The sequence below is a fragment of the Semicossyphus pulcher genome, unplaced genomic scaffold, assembly GCF_022749685.1.
Source record: "Semicossyphus pulcher isolate SPU_LCO1_2020_fin unplaced genomic scaffold, fSemPul1.0.p SCAF_6, whole genome shotgun sequence".
Classification (NCBI taxonomy): Eukaryota; Metazoa; Chordata; class Actinopteri; order Labriformes; family Labridae; genus Semicossyphus; species Semicossyphus pulcher.
The window spans coordinates 19,341,161-19,366,123 of NW_027211737.1; the positions used below are offsets into that span (position 1 = coordinate 19,341,161).

At 41.1% G+C, this 24,963-nt stretch overlaps 3 protein-coding genes across 3 annotated transcripts; 2 read left to right on the forward strand and 1 right to left on the reverse strand.

The window, feature by feature from the left end:
- Positions 1–1,135: 1,135 nt before the first annotated feature.
- On the forward strand, positions 1,136–8,420 carry polk (polymerase (DNA directed) kappa). The gene is made up of 15 exons (XM_069682812.1): positions 1,136–1,206; positions 1,379–1,523; positions 1,814–1,933; positions 2,051–2,203; positions 2,555–2,686; positions 2,788–2,938; positions 3,148–3,366; positions 3,780–3,904; positions 4,124–4,290; positions 4,385–4,417; positions 4,516–4,612; positions 5,295–5,466; positions 5,598–6,626; positions 7,680–7,728; positions 7,879–8,420. Exons 2-15 carry the CDS (start codon positions 1,395–1,397, stop codon positions 7,958–7,960), a joined length of 2,658 nt encoding a protein of 885 aa, XP_069538913.1. The 5' UTR covers positions 1,136–1,206; positions 1,379–1,394; the 3' UTR covers positions 7,961–8,420.
- Positions 8,421–9,163: 743 nt separating this feature from the next.
- Positions 9,164–13,528, forward strand: ankdd1b (ankyrin repeat and death domain containing 1B). The gene is made up of 15 exons (XM_069682811.1): positions 9,164–9,338; positions 9,697–9,797; positions 9,890–9,988; positions 10,083–10,181; positions 10,337–10,441; positions 10,532–10,633; positions 10,783–10,881; positions 11,303–11,401; positions 11,539–11,637; positions 11,819–11,917; positions 12,033–12,131; positions 12,319–12,414; positions 12,775–12,976; positions 13,213–13,344; positions 13,448–13,528. The coding sequence occupies exons 1-15, from the start codon at positions 9,164–9,166 to the stop codon at positions 13,501–13,503; spliced, it is 1,662 nt and encodes a 553-aa protein (XP_069538912.1). The 3' UTR covers positions 13,504–13,528.
- An 89-nt stretch (positions 13,529–13,617) lies between these two features.
- poc5 (POC5 centriolar protein homolog (Chlamydomonas)) lies at positions 13,618–21,173 on the reverse strand. The gene is made up of 12 exons (XM_069683591.1): positions 21,090–21,173; positions 20,487–20,640; positions 19,695–19,802; positions 19,351–19,550; positions 18,016–18,192; positions 17,670–17,774; positions 16,859–17,038; positions 16,289–16,472; positions 15,008–15,141; positions 14,709–14,810; positions 14,325–14,495; positions 13,618–14,220 (listed from the first exon to the last, which is right to left on the reverse strand). The coding sequence occupies exons 1-12, from the start codon at positions 21,171–21,173 to the stop codon at positions 14,086–14,088; spliced, it is 1,734 nt and encodes a 577-aa protein (XP_069539692.1). The 3' UTR covers positions 13,618–14,085.
- Positions 21,174–24,963: the final 3,790 nt, after the last annotated feature.

Here is a 24,963-nt window from a genome sequence, read left to right on the forward strand (position 1 = left end):
CCAATCAAGTTTTCAATCAATCAGTCAGGCTTTATTTGTATAGCACTTTTCGTATATCTGAAATGTAGCACAAAGTGCTTTACATAGACAGAAAATAAATAAAAACAAAATAAAAAACAATCAGCATCCCCACCACCCAATTCATGCACAAGGCTAAATAAAATCATGCTGTAAACAGTGAGCTCAATAAAAACAGGAACTGACGAAACTGAGGGAACGCTATAATGAATTCATAACGAGGAAACACTGGAGATAGGATTAAAATGTTAAGACTCAAATTGTTAAGACAATAAAACATTAAAAGGTTATCCATAAAAATACACTAGAATAAAATAATAAAACACAAAATAAATAAATAAATAAATAAATAATCCAGAAAACTAGAGTAAAGTATTATTATCTGCGTAGTTCAGTATGCTCCCAACGATGCCAAAGGTTAAGTTTTGTGCTTAGCAGTCATCTGTTGACCACTCTTTATATTACGTGTACTTTACACTTCACGATAATGCAAAAGTCTAAGGTTCACAGGGTGTACTTCATATCAGAGAGAAAAACTCTACTTCTATGTTCAAGCCATAAAATCTAAAGGGAAATATCATAGGGTGAAATAAGACAGGAATTGAATAAATTACCATTATCATCATCTAAAACATTAAATTACACATATAATATTTTTTTCAAAATCTGTCTTTAAAATGAACCAAAATTAAACTGAAATATGCTTTGACTCGATATAACCACGTTGGGCCGCTGTAGGACAGATGGTCATATCTTCATACTAACCGATATCAACCATATACGTTAATGTTTTAAAATTTAAAAAATGATCCATGTGTGGCACAAGTTTATGTTTTTTGGGACTGCGCAAATCTAAAACACAATATTTGCAGTTAGACATTTGCACGTTGATTTATATTATTTAACGACTTTAAAAGGGGTAAAGGCGATCTTCTAAAGCTTCCACTAATGACGAAGAACAATCCCTAATACATATTCAGTAATACAAAACATTCTTTGTTGAATTTGTTTATTTAAAGTAGTTAACGACGTCTGTCTGACCATTTCCGGCAATGACGCATTAACGCGGAAGTGCCGCCAAAACTGTCGTTTTCTCTGTTTTCAAAACATGCCCAAACATGTAGACAAGACCGTTCAACAGCTGAGCGAGTTTGACTCAGTTTGATATTTCCTGTTCAGAGGGAAAGGGTTAGTTGCTGAATTGCTGTTGATTATTTTTTCTTGTTTGAAAAGAAGAACATATCTATGGGATATATAGCTGCGATACCGTACAGTTTTATCAACAAGCTAAAGAACAGAGTTGAAGTCCTTATGAATTGGTCCACATACTGCCAAAAAACAACGATTGTTTTTCCATCAGGGTTCCTCTTTTCAGTATGGAGAATGGGGTCGCATCCACCAATGCAGAGGGATTCCTCTCCAGAATGGCCCTCAACGACAACAAAGCTGGTATGGAAGGACTTGACAGGGATAAGATCAACAAGATCATCATGGAGTCATCAAAGGTACATACTAACAACTCACTTACACGTGTTACTTCAGTTATGTTTGAAATAGCTAGATTCCTCCATACAGACATCCTCACTACAGTCATCTCTCTTGTGTCTGAACAATATTAACAAAGATAAGTTACGGACAAGGCTTTATAGTGTGTGTCCGACGATTTGAAATGTGAGGTCCACTTTCACTGGCTGTGTCCAGCCTTGTGTGAAATTCCTGTATCCTCAGTTCTCAAATATAACTGCTATTATAACTTTTCATTGTTGCTGTGTTATACCTTGTCGTTTCCCTGCAGGGATCAAGGTTTTATGAGAATGAGCGGAAGAGAGAGCAGCAGGTGAACCAGCGCATTGAGAAAATGATGCTACAGAAGGCACAGATCACAGAACATCAGTTAAAAAAAGCACAAGCTCAGGTAAGGCATGGTATGGATTAAACTGTGTATGCTTCTTTCCAGATGTCACTCAAAAACACATAAAAGAGAAAAAGCTACATCTCTAAATGTCACGCTTCTTAAATCTCCCTTTTATAGGTGGAGAAGGTGGCAGTAGAGCTGGAGAGGAGTCGTGATCTGAGCCGTGTAATTGTACATGTGGACATGGATGCTTTCTACGCAGCTGTGGAGATGAGAGACTGCCCTGAGCTGAAGGACAAGCCAATGGCTGTAGGATCTATGAGCATGCTGGTGGGTTTAAATATTATCTCGGAAATGGGCACAATTATGACAGCAATTTCTCAGATAATTATGCATAGTTGTGTATGTACGTCAGATATTGTACATGACAGAAAGCAAAGTAGGCCTGCAAACTATAAAAAAAAATAACAGGTAAAATTAGAAAGGTAACCATGATTCTCATTGTCTGTAGTATTTTCTTTTTACTATAATATAAATCCCGTATCTTTAAACATTTATCTTTAAACCATTGCCAACATTGTGAGAATACATTAGCATTCAAATGCAAGTTTTGTATGTGAAATCCTCCCTGCCTCTTTTATGTAAAATAGTCTTATTTACATCCCTCCCTTTCTTTTTCAGTCAACATCTAACAATCATGCCAGGAAGTACGGTGTCCGTGCCGCTATGCCTGGCTTCATTGCAAAGAAACTCTGCCCTAACTTAGTTATCGTTACAACCAACTTTGATAAATACAGAGCTGTGAGTGAAGAGGTAAGAGTGCTGGGAAAACAAACGAACAAATGCTATGCAGCCCTTTCCTGGCCCTTTCCTTGAAACTAACAGGTGCTCATGAATTTGTATCTCTCTGTTAGATACGGGAGATTTTTGCAGACTATGACCCTCACTTCCAGCCGATGAGCCTGGATGAAGCCTATCTGGATTTTACAGAACACCTGGAACAGAGGCTGAGCTGGCCAGAATCCGCACGTACACATCGCCTCCGTGCCAACAGCACAGCTGCAGGCAGGACTTAATTATACAAAAAAGTAGAATAATTACATCGCATAGGGTGTTGTTTTTTTGGAGTTAAAATCTTTGCCTCATACCCTGTAGACATAACAACATGACAGGGGATTTTTATATGATATTTTTATGTTATATGTTGGATTACTAAGTGCCACAGACCAGAAATCCATCTAATTATTGTGTGAAATCTTTACTTTTCTTTAAAGGTGACGAGCAGATTGAGCCTCAGCAGGCAATGCCAGAGATGAACGACCTCTCTCCAGTCCTGTTTGAGGACAGCCCAAGCTCCTCTCCCTGCCTGCTGGACTCTGAAGGTGTCGGTGCTGCTGGTGGCGCATTTGAGGTGTTCGGGACGTCTGTTGAGGAGGCTGTTAGAGAGATGCGCTTCCGCATTGAACAGAAGACCATGCTGACAGCCAGTGCAGGTGAGGAAAAACCACTGTGATGTGATTAGTACAGCACTTTACTTTTTTGTCCTTTTTTTGAGTTTTTTGCAATTGCATGCTATAACATTTTACCTTTTAATTGGATTTTGCCAGCAGAATTTTAACATTTACTCAACTAAATGAAGTGTTTTACTCTTACAGCTTGTGTTCCATGTTTACATCCATTTTCCCTCCTCGCCCTCTGCCCTACTTTCTGAAAAACTAAACTCAAAAATACGAGGGGAGAGACAACTCCTCTTTAAACAATAATTCTTCCAATAACAAAACTGCTCAACAATAACAATTAAAGTCTTTCCTGCATATTTAGTTTGGATTTATGATCAATATTGTGTATGTGTTACCAGCTGCTCATTTATAAACACTCCATTCAATTGCGCTATCCACTCTTCTAGGAATTGCTCCAAACACGATGCTTGCCAAGGTGTGCAGTGACAAGAACAAGCCCAACGGACAATACAGACTCCCCCCAACCAGAGAGGCAGTCATGGACTTCATCCAAAATCTCCCAGTTCGCAAAGTACAGTACACATTGTTCAAACTAAAACACAAACAGAGCCTTGGTCGTAGCTGCTGAATAAGAAAGGAATTATGTTACAATGTAATCATGATTTTTGTATTCTTAAAGGCTGACAGATGTGGTGTAACGTGATTAATGATGTGCTGCAGACGAGGGAGTGATGGCTGAGAGAAATCAATTTCTAACGACAGTAAATGATGTGTGTGTGTGTGTGTCCAGGTTTCTGGCATAGGAAAGGTGAGTGAGAAGATGCTGAATGCTCTGGGCGTCAGTAGCTGTTCTGAGCTCCACCAGCAGATGGGGTTGTTGTCGTTGTTGTTTTCAGAGACGGCCTGGCATCATTTCATGCAGGTTTCCATGGGTCTGGGCTCTACATACATACCGAGGTAAGTTTCTGTCTGCTTAACTTAACGCTGCAATCTGGAAAAAATAACAGTACGGTTCAGAGGGAGGAGATTAAACTCACTGTCTTTTATTCAGGCATGAAGAACGGAAAAGCATGAGCACAGAAAGGTAAATGATAAATAGAACCGGACGTGGTTGAATTTAGTTTTTTAGTGCTTATCCTCCTAACGCTCACCCTTGTCCTATCTCTTGTCACATATTTACAGGACTTTTAAAGAGCTGAGTAAAGCTGAGGAGCAGCTGTCTTTATGCCGGGAGCTCTGTGAAGACTTAGCAGCAGACATGAAGAAAGAAGATTTAAAGGTACTTACATGAACGTACGCCATGAACCAGTACGTTGTCACACTAACCATACATGAAGTTATATCTACATGGTTTTCTTTATGTACATACTGTGATGTTGCACGGATGAAACTTGCTTTACTACTTCATGGGATTGTTTCACACTGAGCAAAGAGAAGCGAGATAACAGAGGAAACATGTATTGAGAGAAAAGGGCGGCATTGGTTTAAAAAAAGGAATAGAAAAACCATCTTATTCTCGGTTCTCCTCGAATCACTCTGACTCCAAACTGAATCTCATACAATTACCTCAACCTGCTCGTTCCGTTTCGAATCGATAGAGAAAGGACTGGATGGCTCGGCACGACCATCACCCCCCTGCCTGGGTCCCGATGTGGCCTTGATAGCTGGAGGAAATGGAGGGCCATTAAGGCGACAGCAGGGGCTACTATCAGCCTTGGAAATGTCTCCCTGGGAGATGATCACATTACTATGAAAGCGCTTTGTGGCGTGCTTCTTGCAAAAAGCATTCTGACAAATCAATCAGGGATGTGACAGATTATACAGATTTCCACCTCTTGTCTATTGTTGGCCCTTCTGTGCAGTATTAATGGATTATTCTTATAATTAAGAGGTCGTCAGACAGATGACAGAACAGTTTTCTTACATGAATTTAGCCTTATATTTTTTTCTTTCTCCTGAAGGGTAAAACAGTGACACTGAAGCTTAAGAACGTGAACTTTGAGGTGAAATCAAGGGCGGTGACGACGCCGTGTGCTGTTGCTACAGTGGATGAGATCTTCGCTGTTGCTAAGGACCTACTGAAAACGGAAATAGACAACGAAAGACCCCGGCCACTCAGACTGAGGCTCATGGGTAATTAGATACAGCAATATAACTGACATACTAGCTTGAAATAAATCTAAATGATCTGTGAAAACAATAACACACTTGAAAATTTTTTTTTTGCAAGTTTTCTCTTGGTGATTTTATTGTTTGTGCTTTAGGTGTGAGGATCTCTGCCTTTGTCAGTTCGGATGATAAAAAGCCCCTGCAGAAGAGCATCATTGGCTTTCTACAGCCGGGCAAGGCAGACTCCAGCGGCTCCACCCAAGGAATCAATCAAAAGCTTGACAAAGAGCATCTCTCTGACTCATCCCAAACCTGGCCCCTTGCTTGTCCTCCCTTGGTACAGAAGTCCCAGAGACAGGAAGATGTTCCTGTGTGGAACAAGAAGAGGGTATTAGAGGGAGGCCAGACTCGTGAGGAACCCAGACAGTCATTCTTCCAAATGGCTCACGCTAAAAGACTGAAAATCCAGGCGGCGAATGCAAACACACAAGAGGAAGAACATGAGGAGAAAGCTTCTGTGATCACTTCCACAGGCACTTTAGCACAATGGCTTGAAGAGTCACCAAAAAAAGCCAGTGAGAGTAACTGTACTGCCTCAGATCTCCCAGAAAGTCACTGTGTTTCTCCTGTAGATGCCCATGCATCCACATCAGGCTCCGGTAGAGCAGTGTCAGAGAGCCTCACCTGTCCGGTGTGTTTCACGAAGGTGGAGACGACTGATTTGAATGTCTTCAACACACATATAGACCAGTGTCTCAGTGATACCTCTAGTAAGCCAAACCAATGCACAGTCTCTGACTCAGACTCCGATCTGGACTCTCAGAGTGACCAAAAACAATGTGAAGTGGTGGACGAGTGTAGGCAGGAGTGTGTGGATGAAGAGGCGAAGAACAGCGAAGCGGTGGAGTCGAACAGAGATGACCAACACAGCTTCAAAAAGGTTCAAAAGGCTTTGTTTATCAATGGTGGCAACAAAACCACGACCTCAAAACAGCCTCAGTCTAGTAACGATAAAGGCCCCGTCCTCATCTGCCCGGTATGTCAGCTGACCCAGGATAGTGATGACCTCATTATCTTCAACCACCATGTTGACCTCTGTCTGAACCAGGAGGTTCTGCATGAGCTGAGGGGACCGTCATCATCTACCATAAATCCACCTTCAGTTGCACATAGCAAGGCCATAGGTGAGTGGTCATTCAGCACTTCCTCAGGTAACACAAACCCCAGTCTGTGCGCTCAGTTTCACCTTTTAACCTGGAGTAGCTGCTTTTAATGGCCACAGGGGGGCAGTAGAAACAAGTCCTGAACACAACAGTGACATATTATCACATTTTAAGTTGATCTGGCACAGTTACCAAAAAGTTGCTTAATTACACACTAACCAGTAGTTACAGAAACATTAGCATTTCACCGGAGTCGTGTTTCTGGTGCTAACTTTGGTTTGGCTGAGTAGGTAATGTGCAGTCAGTTTTACATAGATTTTTCTGCTTAAAGGGTTGCCTGCTGCGACTGAAACCGATGATGTGAAAGTGAACTATTAAAGTAAAGTCAAGGGTCAGGAATCTAAACGATTACTTAAAGCTCCGTAAAGAGGAAAAGAGCTGCAGGTGTGGGTGATAGTTCTCTGTTAGTTCATTATTATGAGAGATCCCTGTTTGTGTAACATTGTAATTTAATGCCTTTTTATTATTAAAAAAATAGACTTTAGCTTCTTTAATTCTCCTTGATTTTTCTCCTCGTGCACTTTTGGGGTTCTTGGCATGTCTGTGTTTCCTGTCTGTGTCTTTGTATCTGTCTCTGCAGATGACAGATACGTTCCTGTTAGCAACCTTTTATAAACTGTGGCAGTGTGACATCTTCTGAGTTAACGGAAGGAATGTCAATTTGAGAGGATGTCGTTGACCTCTGACCTTGTTATTTACTGACCGTGACATTGTGTGAGGAGTTTCTATCGATTCCTACAGAGAAAAGACATCTCATTTCAGCCCCTGGGGCTTCCTTTGCCCTGAGCTTGGAAATGGCTAAATCACTTTCTCACCTATTCATTTCCTACAATGAACTGCACCCTGGTTTCCTCTTAAACAAGCCTGCCTCCGAAATTGCACTCTTTATATCCCTTAAGAGGTGCTGCAATTGTGTGGCTCCTCAGTGGATGTCATTTTTTCTATCAGAGAAGAGATAACAGTGGAGCTTTTTTTTTCTGTTCATGTTTTTGAGTGTCTGTTTTCTGTTCGCAGGCAGAGGCCGTCTCCTGCCAACGCAAGCCACTAAAGGCAAAACCAAAAGGTGAGACTGCTCGATGACAGATTGTTGCTGCCCAGAATGTTGACATGTGCATGTTCCTTGTTCTGTAATATGAAGCAGTATGAATTTACAATCATGTCAAGAAGTGATATTTAATTTATAACGTGTGTGTGTTGATTTCATGACTTCTAGACGGGACTCGCCTTCCTCTCCTCCATCTAAAAAAGCTAAAGGCCTCGGTCCTCACAACACCATCGACAGGTTCTTCAGGTGACAGTCAAACATGTAGAACGTCCTTCCTCATCTGGAGGGAGTGGGGTTGTTCTCTCTTCTCCTTTCCTTGTTCCACCGGGCTGGTTGAAGTCATGCTGCAGACTCTAATGACGATCATTGCACAAAAAGCCATATTAATTATGTGTATTAAGTATTTGCACTAATCTGCCTTATTGGTTGATTGTAAGCCATACAATAGACAAGAAATAAAAACTGCTTGTTTATATTCTAGAAAATTAATGGCAATATTTGTGAACTTGTCTATAAGAAGATGGGCTTGATTATTTTAGATGTATTTATGCTTAATGGGTCACAATAAGAGTATTTATTATGCTATGGTACACATGCTAGTTTTTTACATGTATTTAATTCAGAAATATTCAGTAATTTCCTGTTGTATTTATTGTTTATTTGAATGATAATACTGTTTGTTTAGTAATGAAGATAAGAGAGTCCGTCTATCATGTACATCAAAGTTGTAATAAATGACAACGCTGCTGATTTCCACTCTGTGTTACAACTGATTACCATCTGTTCTCTAATAATAAGACCTCTAAACCAAAAAGGGTTAACTCACTGGAGAAACATTTAGACTGGATAATAAAGATTTTAAAGTAGCTTTAACACTAACATGTCGGTTGGTTTTAGTCCTGAGTTACATAAAAAAACAGGCTCCAGTTGCAGCAGACTGACCAGGAGTATCAGTGTCCTTTAAAGAGTAACTAGTCAAACGTTGCTGCACAAACAAGTTAAACTTCTATTATAGCCTTATGTTAATCCTTTGCAAACATTGCACTGTGTTCACAGAAATTACAGTTTAAAAACACTTGGTATTAATTCTTCATGTTACTAATATCATGATATAAATCAGACCAAATCCCCATGCCAGCTACTGGTCATGTAATACAGGTGAAGTGTGACAATATAAACATTCTTTGTTGCTGTCAGAAGTCTCTCAGGGTGTGAGCCAGTAAAGTAAACATGGATCAGCCCTCCAGCAGAAAACAGGAGGACGCTTCATTTCAACACTTGCTGTTCACTATCTGGAGACAGGATCTACATGAAACTGGGCAAAACACAGTTTTTAGCCTCTGTGATCTTTTCCTAAGGTTTTGTTTGTTTGTTTGCTTCCAGTGGACACACAAGACTGTTCAATAGATTACATCAAGTCCACCTTGGTTTAGATACTTTAAAGAGCTTCCGAATGGAGAGGAAAGCTTCAGCTTTGAGGTCGATGATCCAGAAGCACAGTCCGAAGAAGGAGGATTTGGACCCTCGGAATTGGATGAGACAGGAGGCTGTGAGGGGGTTTACCGAGTTCGTTCTGAACAAGCAAACGGACAAAGATACAGACAACAGCTTTGACAACAAAGAGATGTGTAAGTACGCAAGAGCAAGACAAGAAAGTGACAGGCTCTAAATAACATAAGAAAATTTGGAAAAAATTTAGAGCAAGCACTTAATCAGGACAGAGCTTTTATGTTGATAAGGTTAAGTCTGGAGTTAATCATTAGTTATTCATTGTACTGTACCCGCTAAATGCTCGCTGCCCGTTTCTTCACTAGAAAAACACTGTATTTGCATAAGGCTGAAACCTGAAGCCGATACTCATCTCAGTTTAGCTTACGGTGTGTTCAAGTCCAGGTTTGAACTCAAATGCTCATGACATCAACTGGTTGTGTGTTAAGCTTGTAACATGCTGTTATGTATATAAAACATTCCCTCTGTGTTGTGCAGTGCTTGATGCAGAGAAGCAGTTTATGGAAGCAGCAAAGCGTAATGATGTCGAGACCATGAAGACTCTGGGAAAAGCAGTGAATGCCAACGCAAAGAATGTGGTGGGTCTGAATAAAACACGCTATCTGCTTTTTAGCACACGGCATTATTAGGTCTTTAACAAATGGATAATATGCTGTGTTGTTTGCTTCAGCATAACAGGACTGCCCTTCACTATGCAGCAGCTGGCAGGAACAAGGAAGCAGTGCAGCTTCTGCTACAGCGCAGGGTCAAAGTGGACCAAAGGGACAAGGTGAGTTTAAAATGCCGCCGTCTGAACACTAGAGACACAAAAGCTTTGGTAATATTTTTAAGTGGTCACAACTTTCTGTTTTGTATTCCGACAGTACGGCGTGGCCCCCATTCATCTGGCTGCCTGGTTTGGCAGTTTGGAGATCCTGAAATTATTAGTGCAGGCCGGAGCTGAGCAGAAGACTGAGAATGAGGTAAAGACGCAGGAGTTCTACTGTTTCTCTGTAACTGACCCAGAACATTTGGCCATTAGTCTTTTTTAAAAAAAGATTAAACTTTAATAAAAGCTTCCTCCTGAGGCATGTGTTGATTAATCTTCATCATCCTGGATTTGCTTTTTTCACCTCAGGAAGGCCTGAACATCATGCACTGTGCTGCTACCCACAACCACACTGAAATCGTAGAGTATATTGTTAATGACCTGCAGATGAGAGAACTAGACAAGGAGGACCAGGTATCTACTTTACACTCATCCTTCGTAAATCAACTGCATCATTTTGGACTTCCTATGAACTTGTTTTCCCCCTTAATTCTTCTATGTAAGTCAGGACACCGGGCATTTGCATTGGCGGCAGAGCATGGCTGTGTTGAAATGTTAGAGATGCTGATGGACCCGTACAACATGGCCACCATGAAGCCCAACAAGGTGTGTATGGACACATTGATGTGCATCTATTCACAATATACGGCTGTTTATGCGCCCATATCTGAGTGCACATTTGTGTCACACCTGCAAGAAACCTCAAAGTCAAACACTCTTTGATGCGACTTGTTTCCCTCCCTCCCTGCTGCCAGAGAGGAGACACGCCCCTGCACTTAGCTGCCAGGAACGGCCACTTGGAAGCCGTCCAACTGCTGCTGCAGAGCTTTGATACTCGGGATGAAGTCAATGTGGTACACAATCAGTGTAAACATCCTCTCTATCACGGTCTGGTTTGTGACAGTGTGTGCTTAGTGGCTAATCCACTGCTGGATGGTGGCGTTAGTTCGGATTGATTAAGATGTATCAAACATGTGCTGGTTCCTGTTATCGAACAAGCCACATGTAATCTGGCCTGAACTTCAGCTCCGACTGATTTGCATGGGGCTGCTGGTCAGAAGCTCTTCTTACTGGGACGTTTTATGATGGAGATCTTCTGAATTATGATCCCTGTTATTAAATGATTAAAATGTAAGAATAACTCTGGGTTGGTTGATTTAGCTACATTCTAGTTAAAGGCCTAGAATTGTTTCATTTTGCTCCACCTGAAAAGACCATCTGTAATGGTTATCTAGCACCATCGCTATATTCTTTAAATAGATCATCCTGTTTTAGGACGGTGAGACCGCTCTGTTCCAGGCTACAGACAACGGTCAGGAAGGATGTGTCCATGTCCTGCTGGACGCTGGCTGTGACCCCAACATCCTCACAACGGTACAGTAGATCACTATACTGTCTTTTAACGTAGAAATAAGTGACCGGGTGGCCTGTTGTTAATGATGCATTACTGTGAAATATTAGTGCGGTTACTCCTTCATGCAGCATCTCTGCTGAACCTCCCTGTCTTGCAGGCCAAGTGCAGCGCTCTCCATCCGGTTTCAGACAGAGGAGACACGAGTCTTGTCCAACTCCTCTTGGAGTACAAAGCCAATCCTGACTTTAAGAATCAGGTAAGCAAACACAAGCTAGGTGGCAGTAGCACACTCTTTCAGTAACGTTTCAAATCATTCACACATGAGCTGTGTTACCAAAATCCTGACTGTCCCTGCATGGATATCATTTTCTTTTTTTACATATTCTCTCATAAGCTAAAGGAGCATTATTTTGGACTTAAGATATGTTTGCTTTTAGCACCAAGAGGCTCCTCTCCACCTGGCAGTGAAGCGCAGTCACATCCCCGTCATCCATTCTCTACTGGAGGCTGGCTGCAACATTAATGGCACAGATAGGGTATGCCTATCCCCTACGCCAAACTAAAATGTGATGCCAGACAAGTTTCATATAAAACAAATAGAATCAATGTTGTATGCAATAAATTGTCCTTTGTTATACCATGAAATGTTAGCGGCTCCAGACGGCGATGCACCATGCCGCAGAGCTGGCCAGAATAGACGTCGTGGAAATGCTTCTCAAATCCGGGTTGGATCTGACACTCAAAGATAAAGTAAGGCTTCTCACAAACTCGATTTCTACAGCGAACAAGTTTCATTTTTTCATGACTTCAAGGCAAAATCTGATATTTAGATGAATGACTATTTTAAGCCACCGTGCATCATGACACATTGAAACTTTGACTAATTAAAGTTTGTGTATTTTGTACATTGTGTACGTACATATTGGATTGGGAGCAGCAGGGTAAAACGGCTCTGGGTGTAGCAGTCAGAGCAGCCGAGGTGATTGTTGTGGACATGATCATCAAAGCAGAAAGATACTACGCCTGGAGGAAGGTGAGAAAGTGAAATATGTGTAACTTTTACTGTCTTTGTGAGTGCCAATATCTATTCCTGATGCCTCAAAATCAATAATCATTCATTCATTCCTGAGGTCACAATCTAGATTAGATTAATTTTATCTAATATCATCAAAGCCCCGACAGATAAAAATGATTTGCAGCCAATTTACCATGAGTTTAATAAAGGTTGTGCCTGAATCCCTTCCCTTCTTGATTCTGTAAATGTTTAACTCTGGCATTCATATTGCTAATAACGTGTGTGAGTGTATTTCCAATAATCTCTCCCCGTGCCCCTGTGCTCTCCGAGGCTTGTGACCTTTATCAATCTGCTGACGTGATTTAATTGCCCTTTCAGGCCAACCCTGAGCTTAATGAGAGTGTTCACAGCGAGCATCCTCTAACGTTTAAACTCGACCACCGCTCGGAGACCAAGCAGCTCCGCTCGATGGCCTGGCGCCTGGCGTACGAGCTCCTGAAACCAGGAGACTGGAAAAAACTTGCACAACACTGGGGCTTCACTAAGGAGCAAGTGTCAGCCATCGAGGAGCAGTGGACAGGTGCCACAACTCACGCTAAGTGGACAGGCTTCTGACTGTGCACTTGGCAACTCTCTGAAATACTAAAACATGAGCGCCTGTAGCCAAAATGTTACTGATTAATATGCCTTAGCTTATGAGGATAACGTCTCTTATATGCTATTATTGTCTGTTTTGTCTGCACAGACACAATCTATATATTTTATTTTAAGTGATTGAATTGTTTTCCTGACAGCCGTGTGCGTGCTTGTCCACAGGTCAGCACAGCTACCAGGAGCATGGGAACAGGATGCTGCTGATCTGGCTCCACAGGGAGGAGTTGGCTCAGAAAAGTCCTGATAAAGAACTCTACCAGGCCCTCATGATCACAGGGAACAGGAGAGCTGCAAGTACATGCAGTTAACTTTTTTTTTCCAAAACAAATGTTTTGAGAAATTTTATTAACATGCAGCAAATGAGATATATGCGCAAAAATGTTAATTTGTCTTGCAGATAAGATTCGGATGGAGGCAGAGAGTACCAGCAGCAAGAGCTGCAGCATTTCATGAGTCTAAACACTGAACCGTATGGACCGACAAAATGATTCTACAAATTTCCAACAAATGATCTGTAAACAAAGTTATCAGTTAAATAATTTATTTTAAAAATAAAAGTGTGCATCAGATGTTTAACATATGGCTTTGGTTAAAAACATCTCTGTGGTGTTGGACGGTCAGTCTCAATTTAAAACATCAATAACACAATTATGTACAGTGCATTTCATACCTGTGCATTATTTAAATTAACTTGATAGAAATTGTGCCAATTTTGCAACACAAAACTGTGTCCAGAAGGTAATTACTAAAAACATTTACATGTGCTAACCTACGTCTACGTAGTACTTCCCTATTGCTCGGGAAACTCTGCCTTTCACCATCACGAAAGGCGTCTGAACACTGACAATGGCTACCACATTCTTACTTCAAATGAAGGGACAGAGAGGCAAAGTCAGTCCAACACATCAAATAAAATGGACCTGAAACTAATGCCAAGGTAACTATTTCTAAGATTGTTATAAAAGACACTTTCTGTGAGATATGTGTGTGTGTGTGTGTGTGTGTGTGTGTGTGTGTGTGTGTGTGTGTGTGTGATCAGTCAACTACTTTGATGGAGTGAACATGGCACGTGCTGGTGTGTGTTCTCGAGGAGCTTCGGCCTCCAGTGGAGCTGTGGCCGTGTTTGGAGGGTCGAGGGAACTTAGCAGCAGTAGCCTGACCGACTGTGAGCTGTGAGAATGAAAGAGAAACTGTTATATTTCAGCTCAGACGACTATATACATACGACTACACAATACTTTTGAGTGGCAGCAGTAGTGCACACTCCTCCATACCTGCGTAACAGGGTGGTGGCGTTCGACTATCACAGAGCTCATGGGTGGAGCCACACCCATCACCTGGAGGTTGCTGCGTGCAGCCTTGACAACGTCAGTACGTGCAGTGATGCGAGCCGTCACAGTCTTTGATGGTTTTTGTTGACCGGCCGTAACGACACGACCAGAGATCTGGAACAACACACATCATTACAGCATGCGGACATGAGTTCAGTAGAAACAACTTCTTATCATTTACGAAACTTAATTAATTTCTGACTTAATTTGACTCATTTTAAACCATTATTTGATCAATTTCTTACCATCATAATTACACTGAGCTGTTATGAAGGTGTCATAAATGAGTCAATACAGAGACAATAGATGGATATGTCTAATGCTAACCTGTTTATGGGAACTTGCAGCTCCCCCATGTGGCTGGGAACTGTGCACCACTGTAGTGGGAGGGAGTACTTCTTCTCTGGACATGGAGACACCAGAGCCCACCTGAGGAAAAGGGTATCAGGGGAAACAGGAAGAGGCGGATTTAGAGGAAGTGAATCACAGTGCAGCAAATAAAGACAAAAGGATTTACAGATTTAACACTAAAGTACAATAATTTAGAGGTTTTATTGGAAGACTATGAGCAAAAAACATAAAAAGAATGGTTGCCTTTAAAGTACAAAGGTGTTTAAATAACTCACCATATCCTCTACTTCACTGTGCGATGGGTCTGGGCGGTCAAAGTGGACGGGGCTGAAACGCGTGGAAGAGATGGGAAATGTTTGAAGTTGAGCCAGTGTAGCAGAGCCAGGCTCATCCTGGGGAGGTAGAATATCTACAAGGAAAAATATAAAGTGAGTTAGTCTGTTTCGAAATGTTTCCTTGATACAAGTTTGCGGTACTAACAGGAAATCATTCATTCTAAGGCTGAATGTTGGACTGGAGTTGGAAAAGTTCTGAATACTTCCTAAACAGCTGGTTAGGAAATCTTAATGACCGGCATCCAGTGAATAAAAAGCTAACCCGTCTATTTCCTTTTGAAACAAACAATTTCACTTTCTAGATTCTACTTCTGCTGATAAATAAAATACACTCCTGCCTGCTTGTACAAACGTTTATGGCACAATTACTGAACTGAAGAGAAGCCAGTGACACTTTTACTCCGTGCAAATGAAAAAGGGCGATAACCATTAATCATGTATAACTCCTATGAAGCATGTGTGGCTATATATGACTTCATATCAATTAATTTTGTATTAGTCTGGTTGGCAAACCTGCATTATTTATGAGCTAGATTATAAAGACTAAAATAAACTTTCGCTCAGATCAACAGAGGAAGAGAAATACAGAAAAAGTACTGAAACAGTCAAGTTTGATTGTTACACATTGAAATGCATTTCAGGTTTGAAGATCCCAAAAGCTGATGGATGAGCAGGTCCATACCACGGTTTGTCAGTACAAGCAAAACATCATTTATATCTCCAACAGTAAGGGTGCTGTCGTCTGGTCTCAGGCGACAGCACCGTCGTCTGGTCTCAGGCGACAGCACCAGAATTGTTTGTGTACTTAAATATCATGTGTTGTCCCGAGCTCCTAACCTGCCCTTTAACACAAATAACAGTAATAACATGATTCAGTAAATGTAGCAAAGGGCGATTGCAACTTTCCAGCCAATCTTTCAGAGCCACATTAACCTGCATAACCTGTGCAAAGTAGTTCCCAGTCACCACATCCACTGACTGGTCACTCCATTAGAGGAGCAAGTGAATGACTTCAAAAAAAGAACAAAGACCACATCCTCTCCACTCATTCATAAATCTACACCTGATAGCTGGGATGAATCAATGCAGTGCAGAGGTAAGGTTAACAATGCCTTTGTGCTTTTTTAAGAGAGCAGGAGTTTATTTGTGTAGTTATGGGTCTTGAGATGAGGATAAAAAAGATGTATTTCTCTCAGAAAAAAGGGGTGTTCCGTTACAGACCATGCTGATCATGAACTGGAGGTTGCTCTGGTCGTCCCTCTGTAGAGTGGAACATGCCGAGAGCCTCAATGTTGAGAGCACACACGCCCCTCATGAAGGCTTTCTTCATAGATTCCTCGTAGCGCTCACGCTCCAGTCGCAGTCTCTGAATCTCTGCCTGGGCCTTCTCTATGGCGTCACAGTGCTGTGGAGACAGGAAGCAGAGTACAGAGAAATAAAACAAAAATAAACACCTAATGTTCAGTCCCAGGCCTTTGTGTTGCACCATTGATTTAATCTGGAACATAATCAAAGAAAGTGTGTTCCCCAATTAACCTCTTTCTTTGTAACTGAGTGTATTTATATATTAATTCAGTTAAAACCTGAAAATGCATGTTACTATATCAGGCACAAATAAATCATGGTAACCAGTTGGTGTTTTGGGTCTGCTTGAAATGACTCAGCTTTATAACTATAAAGTGTATCCAGAGGTATAAAACCTCCATAAGATGAGGTCAAGGATGGATTAAGAAATGAGGAATCACCATGTACACACTGATTAATATGCAGACCCCTAACCAGCTCATTTACCTCTGCCAGCTTGGCCTCGTAGTCTGCAGACAGGCGGGTGCAGACCTCTTCAGCCCTTGCACGGCAGGCCCGCTCCAGCCTGACCTTCCAGTGTTTCTGGACCAGAGAGTGCCAGCCTAACCACACCTTCTTCTTCAGCTGCATATTGTAGTGCTGCCGCGCTGCTTGAGCAGCATGAGCCTGACAGGAAGCCACAAGAGCATGAAAATATTCACAAGGAAATAATTACACCCATAATTCATTCATGTGCAGGTGCAGCACATTTTCTCTGGGGGTGCATTTTGTGTCACGGTTAACACAAAAAAAATGTTATTTTAAAGAAATGGCATAAATAATATAAACAAATACAAACAAGTCTTTCAGTGATATTACTATTTAGTTTGATATGCAGAATAGTATGAAAAAGAATTGATAGTTTCTAATGCACTGACAGGATTTGACATATGTACATTTTGTAAGAGGAGATATTTGTGTAATAATGCGGCATGTGCATGTTCAGTGAGCAGGGACATAGTGATGTATGATTCGGTAACTCAAGCAGAGACTAATGATTTGCATAAACCATTAAACTACACTGACAGTAATCTAGCAATGTTAAAATAAACATTTAAAAACGAGTTAGTTCTCTGTTGACTTAACTAGAATAGACACTAGTGAGCGTTATGCAAGATGGTTGAGTCGAAAGCTTGAAATCATACCAGCTTGTCCCTTCTACACAAAAGCCTCGAAAGACACCCACCTACTGCTTCTATAAATCCCACCACAAATAGGTTTTAAACCTGTGAGGAACATCACAGCATCATCAGTTTACCTCTTCTTTAGCCTCAGCGTGCTGAAGTCTCCAGTGGGTGAAAGCCCTCATCTTCTCAAGCCTTTCTTTCTGTCTGTCCAACACCTGGCTCAGGTTTACAATCACCTGAGGGAGCACACATCACACAATAAGCTTGTCAGTCTAAATGTACATAGGCATGAGAGGAGGAAGGTGCAAGTAGAGAGAGAGATAAAAGATTGAGAGTTTAGACATGGATTAAGTCCAGTCTGCCCTACTCTAGAATTTCACAACAATAACAATGTAATCTAAGTCTGGTTCTTAATCTAGGTCCGACCAACCAGCAAATCATGAACTGGAGAAAGCAAAAAAATACAAGTGCAGTCACCTCATCTTTTCTCTGGTTGGAGGTCTCGTAGGTTTGGAGCAGCCCCTTCAAGCTGTCTAGCTCTGACTTCAGGCCAGCTGTCTGGGCTGCGTGTCTTTCCATCTCTTTCTTCATCTCCAGCTTGTGTTGCTCCTTGAACGCCAGCTTCCACTTCCTGAGCTCAGTCAGTACATTTGACTAATGAGGGAATAGAGGGTGGGTCAGTCACGGTGTGTTCTTTGCCACTGCTTTAGTAAATATGGACAGGTGTACAGATATCTTCAGTCATTAAAAAAACAGTGTGTCGTAGGTGTAGGTATATAAAAAGTTTATATATCAAGTCTTTTTTGTTTGAATTTTGGTCTAGAAAAAATCTAACTAATTCTTAGTGTATGCTGTTAGATATCAAGGTATATATCTAGAGGATTCAGCGGGCTGGAACAGGCTGCCACATGTGTGACCAAAGATACAGTTTACAGACTATCGCCCCCAAATGTGAATATGTTTGGTTTATTTAAAAGGTAACAGAGTCTCAATGTCCCCTTCTCAAGCTCATAGTCTTCTTTCCCTGGGCCAAACTCTCCTTTTTATCAGCATCCCTTAGCAGTTGATTGGTTGTCCTTTGCCCTCCATGAATGAGCTGTGCAACATCAGAAGAAAAGGGCAGGAAAGACATCCACGTCCAGGCACTTACCTCCTCCAAATTCAGACACATGACTAAAAGGTCACTTGTACCATGAAGAGTAGAGCTGTCATCTTATTCAATGAGACTTTCTGAGACTCGAACCGTTTACTTTCCCTTTTTAACCTCTTCCTCACCAGCACCTGGGTACATTTCCTACACTTTTACTTGCAAATGAATCGAACTGTCTTGAGTATGGGGAATGGCATAATAAACCTACTATGCAGATACAGGTCGCTTATAGCTTTTCGTTTTGTAAACAATACACAGCAACCTGAAAATGTGTCCGGAAATAGCCTAGTTCCCCTGCTAGATTGCCATTGAAAGGTTAAATTAATGCTCTGTTGACATTGTACCACAGATTTGATCAATTAGGCAAAACTCTTGATTAAGATTAAAACACATATCTTACATAGTAAATGAGCAATTCAGTTTCATCATTTCAATTAATCAAAACTAGACCTGTCACCCTATTTTGCTGAGAATTACTCAAACCACAACACTGTTTTTATATTATTATAAAGTAATCATTCAGCTATTACAGAGCTACATATAGCCATTATCTTAGGCCGACTCTGCAAAAAGTGAGCTAAGATAGTGAGATAAGTGAGATAAGAGCCATTCAATTGATAAACTGTGGGAGGTGGGAAACCAGTATAACGAAGCAGACTAACCTTCAGGTTGTTGCTCCACGTTTCCAGAATATTCTCCATCTTGCTTATGTTCTCTTCTGAGATAAAAAGCTCTGTCACAGCAGACTCAAAAGGGTCTGGGCTGTTTGACCTAGACCTATCAGATGGCGTCTGTAACCTGTCTGAGGGAGCGTTAGAGAGGACTGACGCCCTGCTGGATGACCGACCCTCCATCTCTTCAGCTGGAAGGGAAAAAAAGAAAGAATGAAACACGAACAGACCACAAAATGAGACAATATTTGATAATAAGAGAACTTAATGTAATTTAGTATCCATTTTATATAGCCCTAATCATTTTGTTTATCCTTATTTTAAATTAAATTTACCATGAGAGGCTCTTGAGTGTGTGGAGGGCTCAACAATCAGGGGTGACAAAGGCGATAATCTCACACTCCTGCTAGAAGGTCTCCCATCTTTAGCTTTAGTGGCAGTATCTGAAAGAGGAGAGGAGAGACAAGGAAAAGAGGGGAACAATGGAAAATAGATAAACAGGGAATGTTGCTAGAGTACATTTTGCCAGGAATAAGCGATTAAAAAGGTGGACACACACTGTTAAAGGCAGAAAACCGAAGACAGTTAAGAACAGAAAAGGTGATGGCAAGAATGCTGAATAAGACGAGCACGGCTCCCCGGCCAGGAATGCATTTGTGTCAATATCTTAATTAAATCCTGCAGGGGGAAGAGAAAGCCTGCACTCTAAAGAGCAGTGCAGGCAGAGTGCCAGGAGATCATTACCAATCGTCCGTCTGCTCTCTACATCCCTGTGCACTACTCCATGACAGTTAAAGCACTAAACCTCCGATGAGAGCTGCAGCTGGAACTGGGGGGAGACTGATGGACTGTTTAAGATGTGGGTATCGCAGGGGAAAGAGATAGGGGGCACAATCTGACAGACTGATATCATATGCATCTTGACTAGACTGGTTTACAAGCTGAAAATATGAGTCTGATAAAACACACTACTTTTTTTTTCATGTTGTGACACCAAATCCCTTTTTGACAGCTGATCACTTGATGAGGGCAGCCTGTGGAAGGGCTCAAGTTGTGTTTCTGTCAGAGAGGCTTAGTGAAATGTGTGTGTATGAATGTGTCCTGCACACAGGAGGAACTTTAGATACCTGCTGGGCGCTGTGATTTTGTGTCATCTCTCCTCTTGGAAGTCCGACCCTCTGCAGAGAGATGGGAGGTGCTCAGCCGCTGCATGTGAGCGGCTGTGAGTGTCTCAAGCTTAGGAGTGACCACAGCATAGCGGAGCAGCTCCTCATACTCATCCTGTGGATCCATAAACAGTTCAAAATTATCAGAGGGCTTAATTGTCTATTTTTGGATTAAAAGCTGTTTTTTGCCTTTGGTTATGATAACACTGTAGTCATAATCATTATGGAGAAGCAGGGAAGCAAGGGCATGACCCAGTCATATACAGTTCTACAGTGAATCTATTAATGTGAGCAGCCAAGCAAGTCGAGCCGAGTCAAGTTCCTAGTTTTCTGCATTTAGTTTACAACACAATAGGAAAATCTGATATAAATTACAGGACTGTTTACCTTTGATCTCAATTTTAAAATTAGTGGCTTGGATTTTTGATTGAAACTGGGTGTAAGTTGTCTGATTGTATGTGTTGCTGAAGATGCTTTACACAATGTTGTGATGCCCCCAGAGTTGAAAATGTGACTTGAGTTAAGGACACACAAAGTGTCCGAGTTTCTTTTTCTTTTAATCACCTGAAGCTCAGAGGAGACAGAGCTGCCCGCATCAGAGTCCTTGGGCAGAACAGGACTGGTTGGTTCCTCTTCCTCTGAGGACATCTTGACAAAAACATACATAGTTGTAATGCGTTAGTTAAAGGAATTACTATCTTCAGCACAAGCTTACAGTGTCAATATGAAACATAGAGTATAATGGAGAAGCTCTATGGAAGTAGTAGTATAACCATTTACAAAAACAACAGCAACAACAAAGACATATGGTCATATAACGTCACAATTGTAGCTGAGCTAACTAAATCACAATTGGCTTAGGTTCTTTGTAAGGCGAGATGCAGATTCGCACGTGTAATGTAAGCTAAACGCACATTACACAACTTTAAAAAGCCTCCCAAAAAAGGACGACTAAAAAATGTTAGGACATTTCTCAAGTAACTCACTTTAAATATCTTAAACTCAGATACGCGCTTCCTTCTGCTGCACAACTGAACAACACACACCTCTGTAAAGCAAGGAGTGATGTTTTACTGTATAAAAGTCAATTATAAGATATTAGGTAACATACCTACTCAAACGATAGACGTGGATTAAAGTTAACGGTTAATTCGGAAATCTTTATACTGTTATTTCTGAGCAGGCTATCCCACTTCTCCGAAGTTGTTCCGTCAGTTAGAAAATGCTTGCTTTGCCGTTTCAAACCAACTGACTCTTTAACAACGCTGTCTACGATTGGCTACTGTTTCCACAGTGTAGTGCTAAATCGTCTCTGATTGGGTGCATTGTTTCCGTGGAAACGGTAAGCGGAACAACGCTCAAATAGAAAGCTACGCTCATGTCTTTTCTGCTCTGCAGTTTTAACTAAGCAGCTCATTTGTTTAAGCCTATTCTTACAGCCAGTTGCAACACGGAGTGGTGAGTGTCAGGATAGTATGGCTACTTTCAGGCTCTAGCATTTATATTAGGAGAGCTACCGATTATTGGTACTGGACTAGTCTGACCACACTATAAACCAATTGTCAACAATGTATTATCTCAGCCCGGCAATTAAAATCTTAAGAATTATTGCTTGAAAAATCCAATGGTTACATGTTTATTGAAAGTGTATGATACGGCCAGTTGTGCCCATTCAAAGAGAAAGGTGTGTTTTATCAATTGTATGCCATGCTGCATATAGATAAGCTGATTAAAACTGCCAGGAAGGAAGTCAACCTTACCTGTCTTCTAAAGAAGGTGTAAGTCCTTGGTGAATACCACCACCCTGTGAACCTCCCTGTGGCCATTTCTCTATTGTTCACTAAGGCCGAAACAAACTGAATTACAGCAATGTCAGAACACCTGAAGAGCTAGTGCTTAACAGTATTAAGACACATATGTGGGAGAGGCCTAACGGCTTGGCAGTCCTGGGATGGGACAGACTCTAGAGAGAGGAGACATATGGTCCCTCTCAGCCGTGGCAGAGCTGCAAGCAGTACTGTTGGACTGAAGCCTCTTCGCCACCTGGCTGATTGCGGAGAGTACTTCACTGTCCGAAGGTGTCCTGTCAGCATTGTTATAAGACCTGCAGGCTGACTCTAAAAGGGTGAATGCAGAGAAGTGACATTGTTGACAGTGCAGTATTCTTCTGACAAAAATAAACAAACGAAACAATGCACAGTTTGAGAGTTTATCACAAAGTGTTGGGGTTTGATACATGTCATATCAAACAGATATTTTAGATGAAAAAAGAAATTATTACTTAGTGCCAGCAAGGCCTTACACACACACACACACACACACACACACACACACAGATTTTATTATTACATGTCTTGACAGTTGACGCAGGCATATGAGTTTGAACCAGAAGCATGAGGCACAGAGGATAATCCTCGCTGCTCCGTGGGGAATGGAGGTTTCCTGTTAAATGACAGGAAGTCGTAGCTCCTGCAGATTACTTATTCCGTTTCCGAGCAGATGATTCACATGCTTTGAAAGGTTCTGGTGATGTGTTCATCACAATTTTTCTGTTAGGCTCGATTTTTTTGTCATCTCAACTTGGTTTGTTAGTTTCTCTCATTTTTAATCGTGCCATTGAAATAAGCATGCATATCTACCCTTGGTAAACTGTTAAACAAGGACTGTTTAGACACAGCAAACAGCAGGGCTTGTGTATTCTTTGTAGAAGGATGATGCACACAGTCTTGTGCAGTGAGTGATGTTTGTTTTTAATAACATTAAACATACACTGAATTTAATTTTGATCTCAAATGTTAAAATACTCAACTTTCTTAATTAATACAAATCAATATGGAACACCTTTCACCGGTTTGACCTCTATAACTACATCCAAGAATAAAATAGTAGACAATAGCTAAGAAATGGGCTTAAGATACAGACAGGAGATAAAGGCCTTTATTCTGTATCCACTCTGTATAATGTTTCCCTTTTGCTGCAGACAAAGGTTATAAGCTATATACTGTTGATATTGGTTGGATTAAAGCCAGTGTTACTGCCTCAAACCCTTCTTTAGATCCCTTTTGTAAATTTCACCTTCCTTTCAGCGAAAGAAATGCACCTGGGCCTGAGTGTTGAAATGGGATTCAGCTCACATTCTTCTCTCATAGCCTGTTCAATCTGTTCCAGGACAATAATCACAATCCATTTGACTTTCTTCCCCCAGGTATTTTAGCTCAGGTACGTTAGACTATTCAGGACCTTGCAATGGTAGACAGAGCAGAAATTAGGTAATAATGTTCTGCGCTTATACAAGCTGACTTTGTTAAGGGACTTTTTCTTACAGTACATTTTTTGGACTTCGCTCTGTCTGTAACATATTCCACAATATGTTTTCAAGTGCCATTTACTGTTTTGTGTGAATGTAATTTCCTTTTCTTGCATTACAATTGTGAAACGATACAAACTCGGTGTAAAATTGTTTCTGCCTTTGATCGATTTTTAGTCAGACGTATTTACAGACAGCCATAACTCCTGTAGACACCAACTAATGTGCTATCATCAATCGTAATGTTATCAACCCATTTTTCTCTCATACGAGACAATGATGACCTCTCTGTGAATGTAATGTTGCAGGAACACATCTTAGAGTTATTCACAGCTGCCTGCTGTTTTCAAATTAGTTTTCATTACATTTTGATGGAGCTGGACTTCCCCCTTGGGACACTCTAATCCATCACATCTCTCTATCTGTGACACCGCCGTCCTTTTGTTGTGCTTTCAGAACGCTTGGGTACAAAACATGCCAGCACTTGCACTCACCTCATAAATGCGTTGATCTTAGATAAGATAGTATAAACAACCATGCAACACACAACAATAATTTCTATCATTATTATATAACATATACATATAGTGGGATAAGTGCTGACTCCAGCACATACAATGGTCAGCAGTAAGAGTGCAGATGAGGAGCGGAGGCTGTGAGAGAGGATGGAGACTAAATCAGTTAGCCTGAGCTTCTATCTCTACAAAGCAAAAACAATTACCATCAGTGTCCACATCCTTTTCTTATAATCTGGATGACGATAAGCAGCAGACAGTCGTTCCAGCCTACCTCCACCTCTCGAGTCATTTCTCAAAGAAAGCTGGCACTGCATGTACCGCATCCTTTTTAGGCTACATATAAAAAAGGGTTTAACATTTTTGCAACCCCTACATTTCTATATATGTTTACTAGTAATCAATCACTGCACAAAGGTTATGCAGCACCCCAATAGTTTTGTATTTTAGATTAAAATTCAAATGTTTCGTATTGTCAAGTACTATATACCTGTGTTATAAGCAACATAAATATCTTACACAAAATGTACATACAATATAACATATGCATCCTGTGTTAGAGCAAGTTCTCTACTCGCATTGAATGTTCTCACACATAATATATAAGTGGTACATA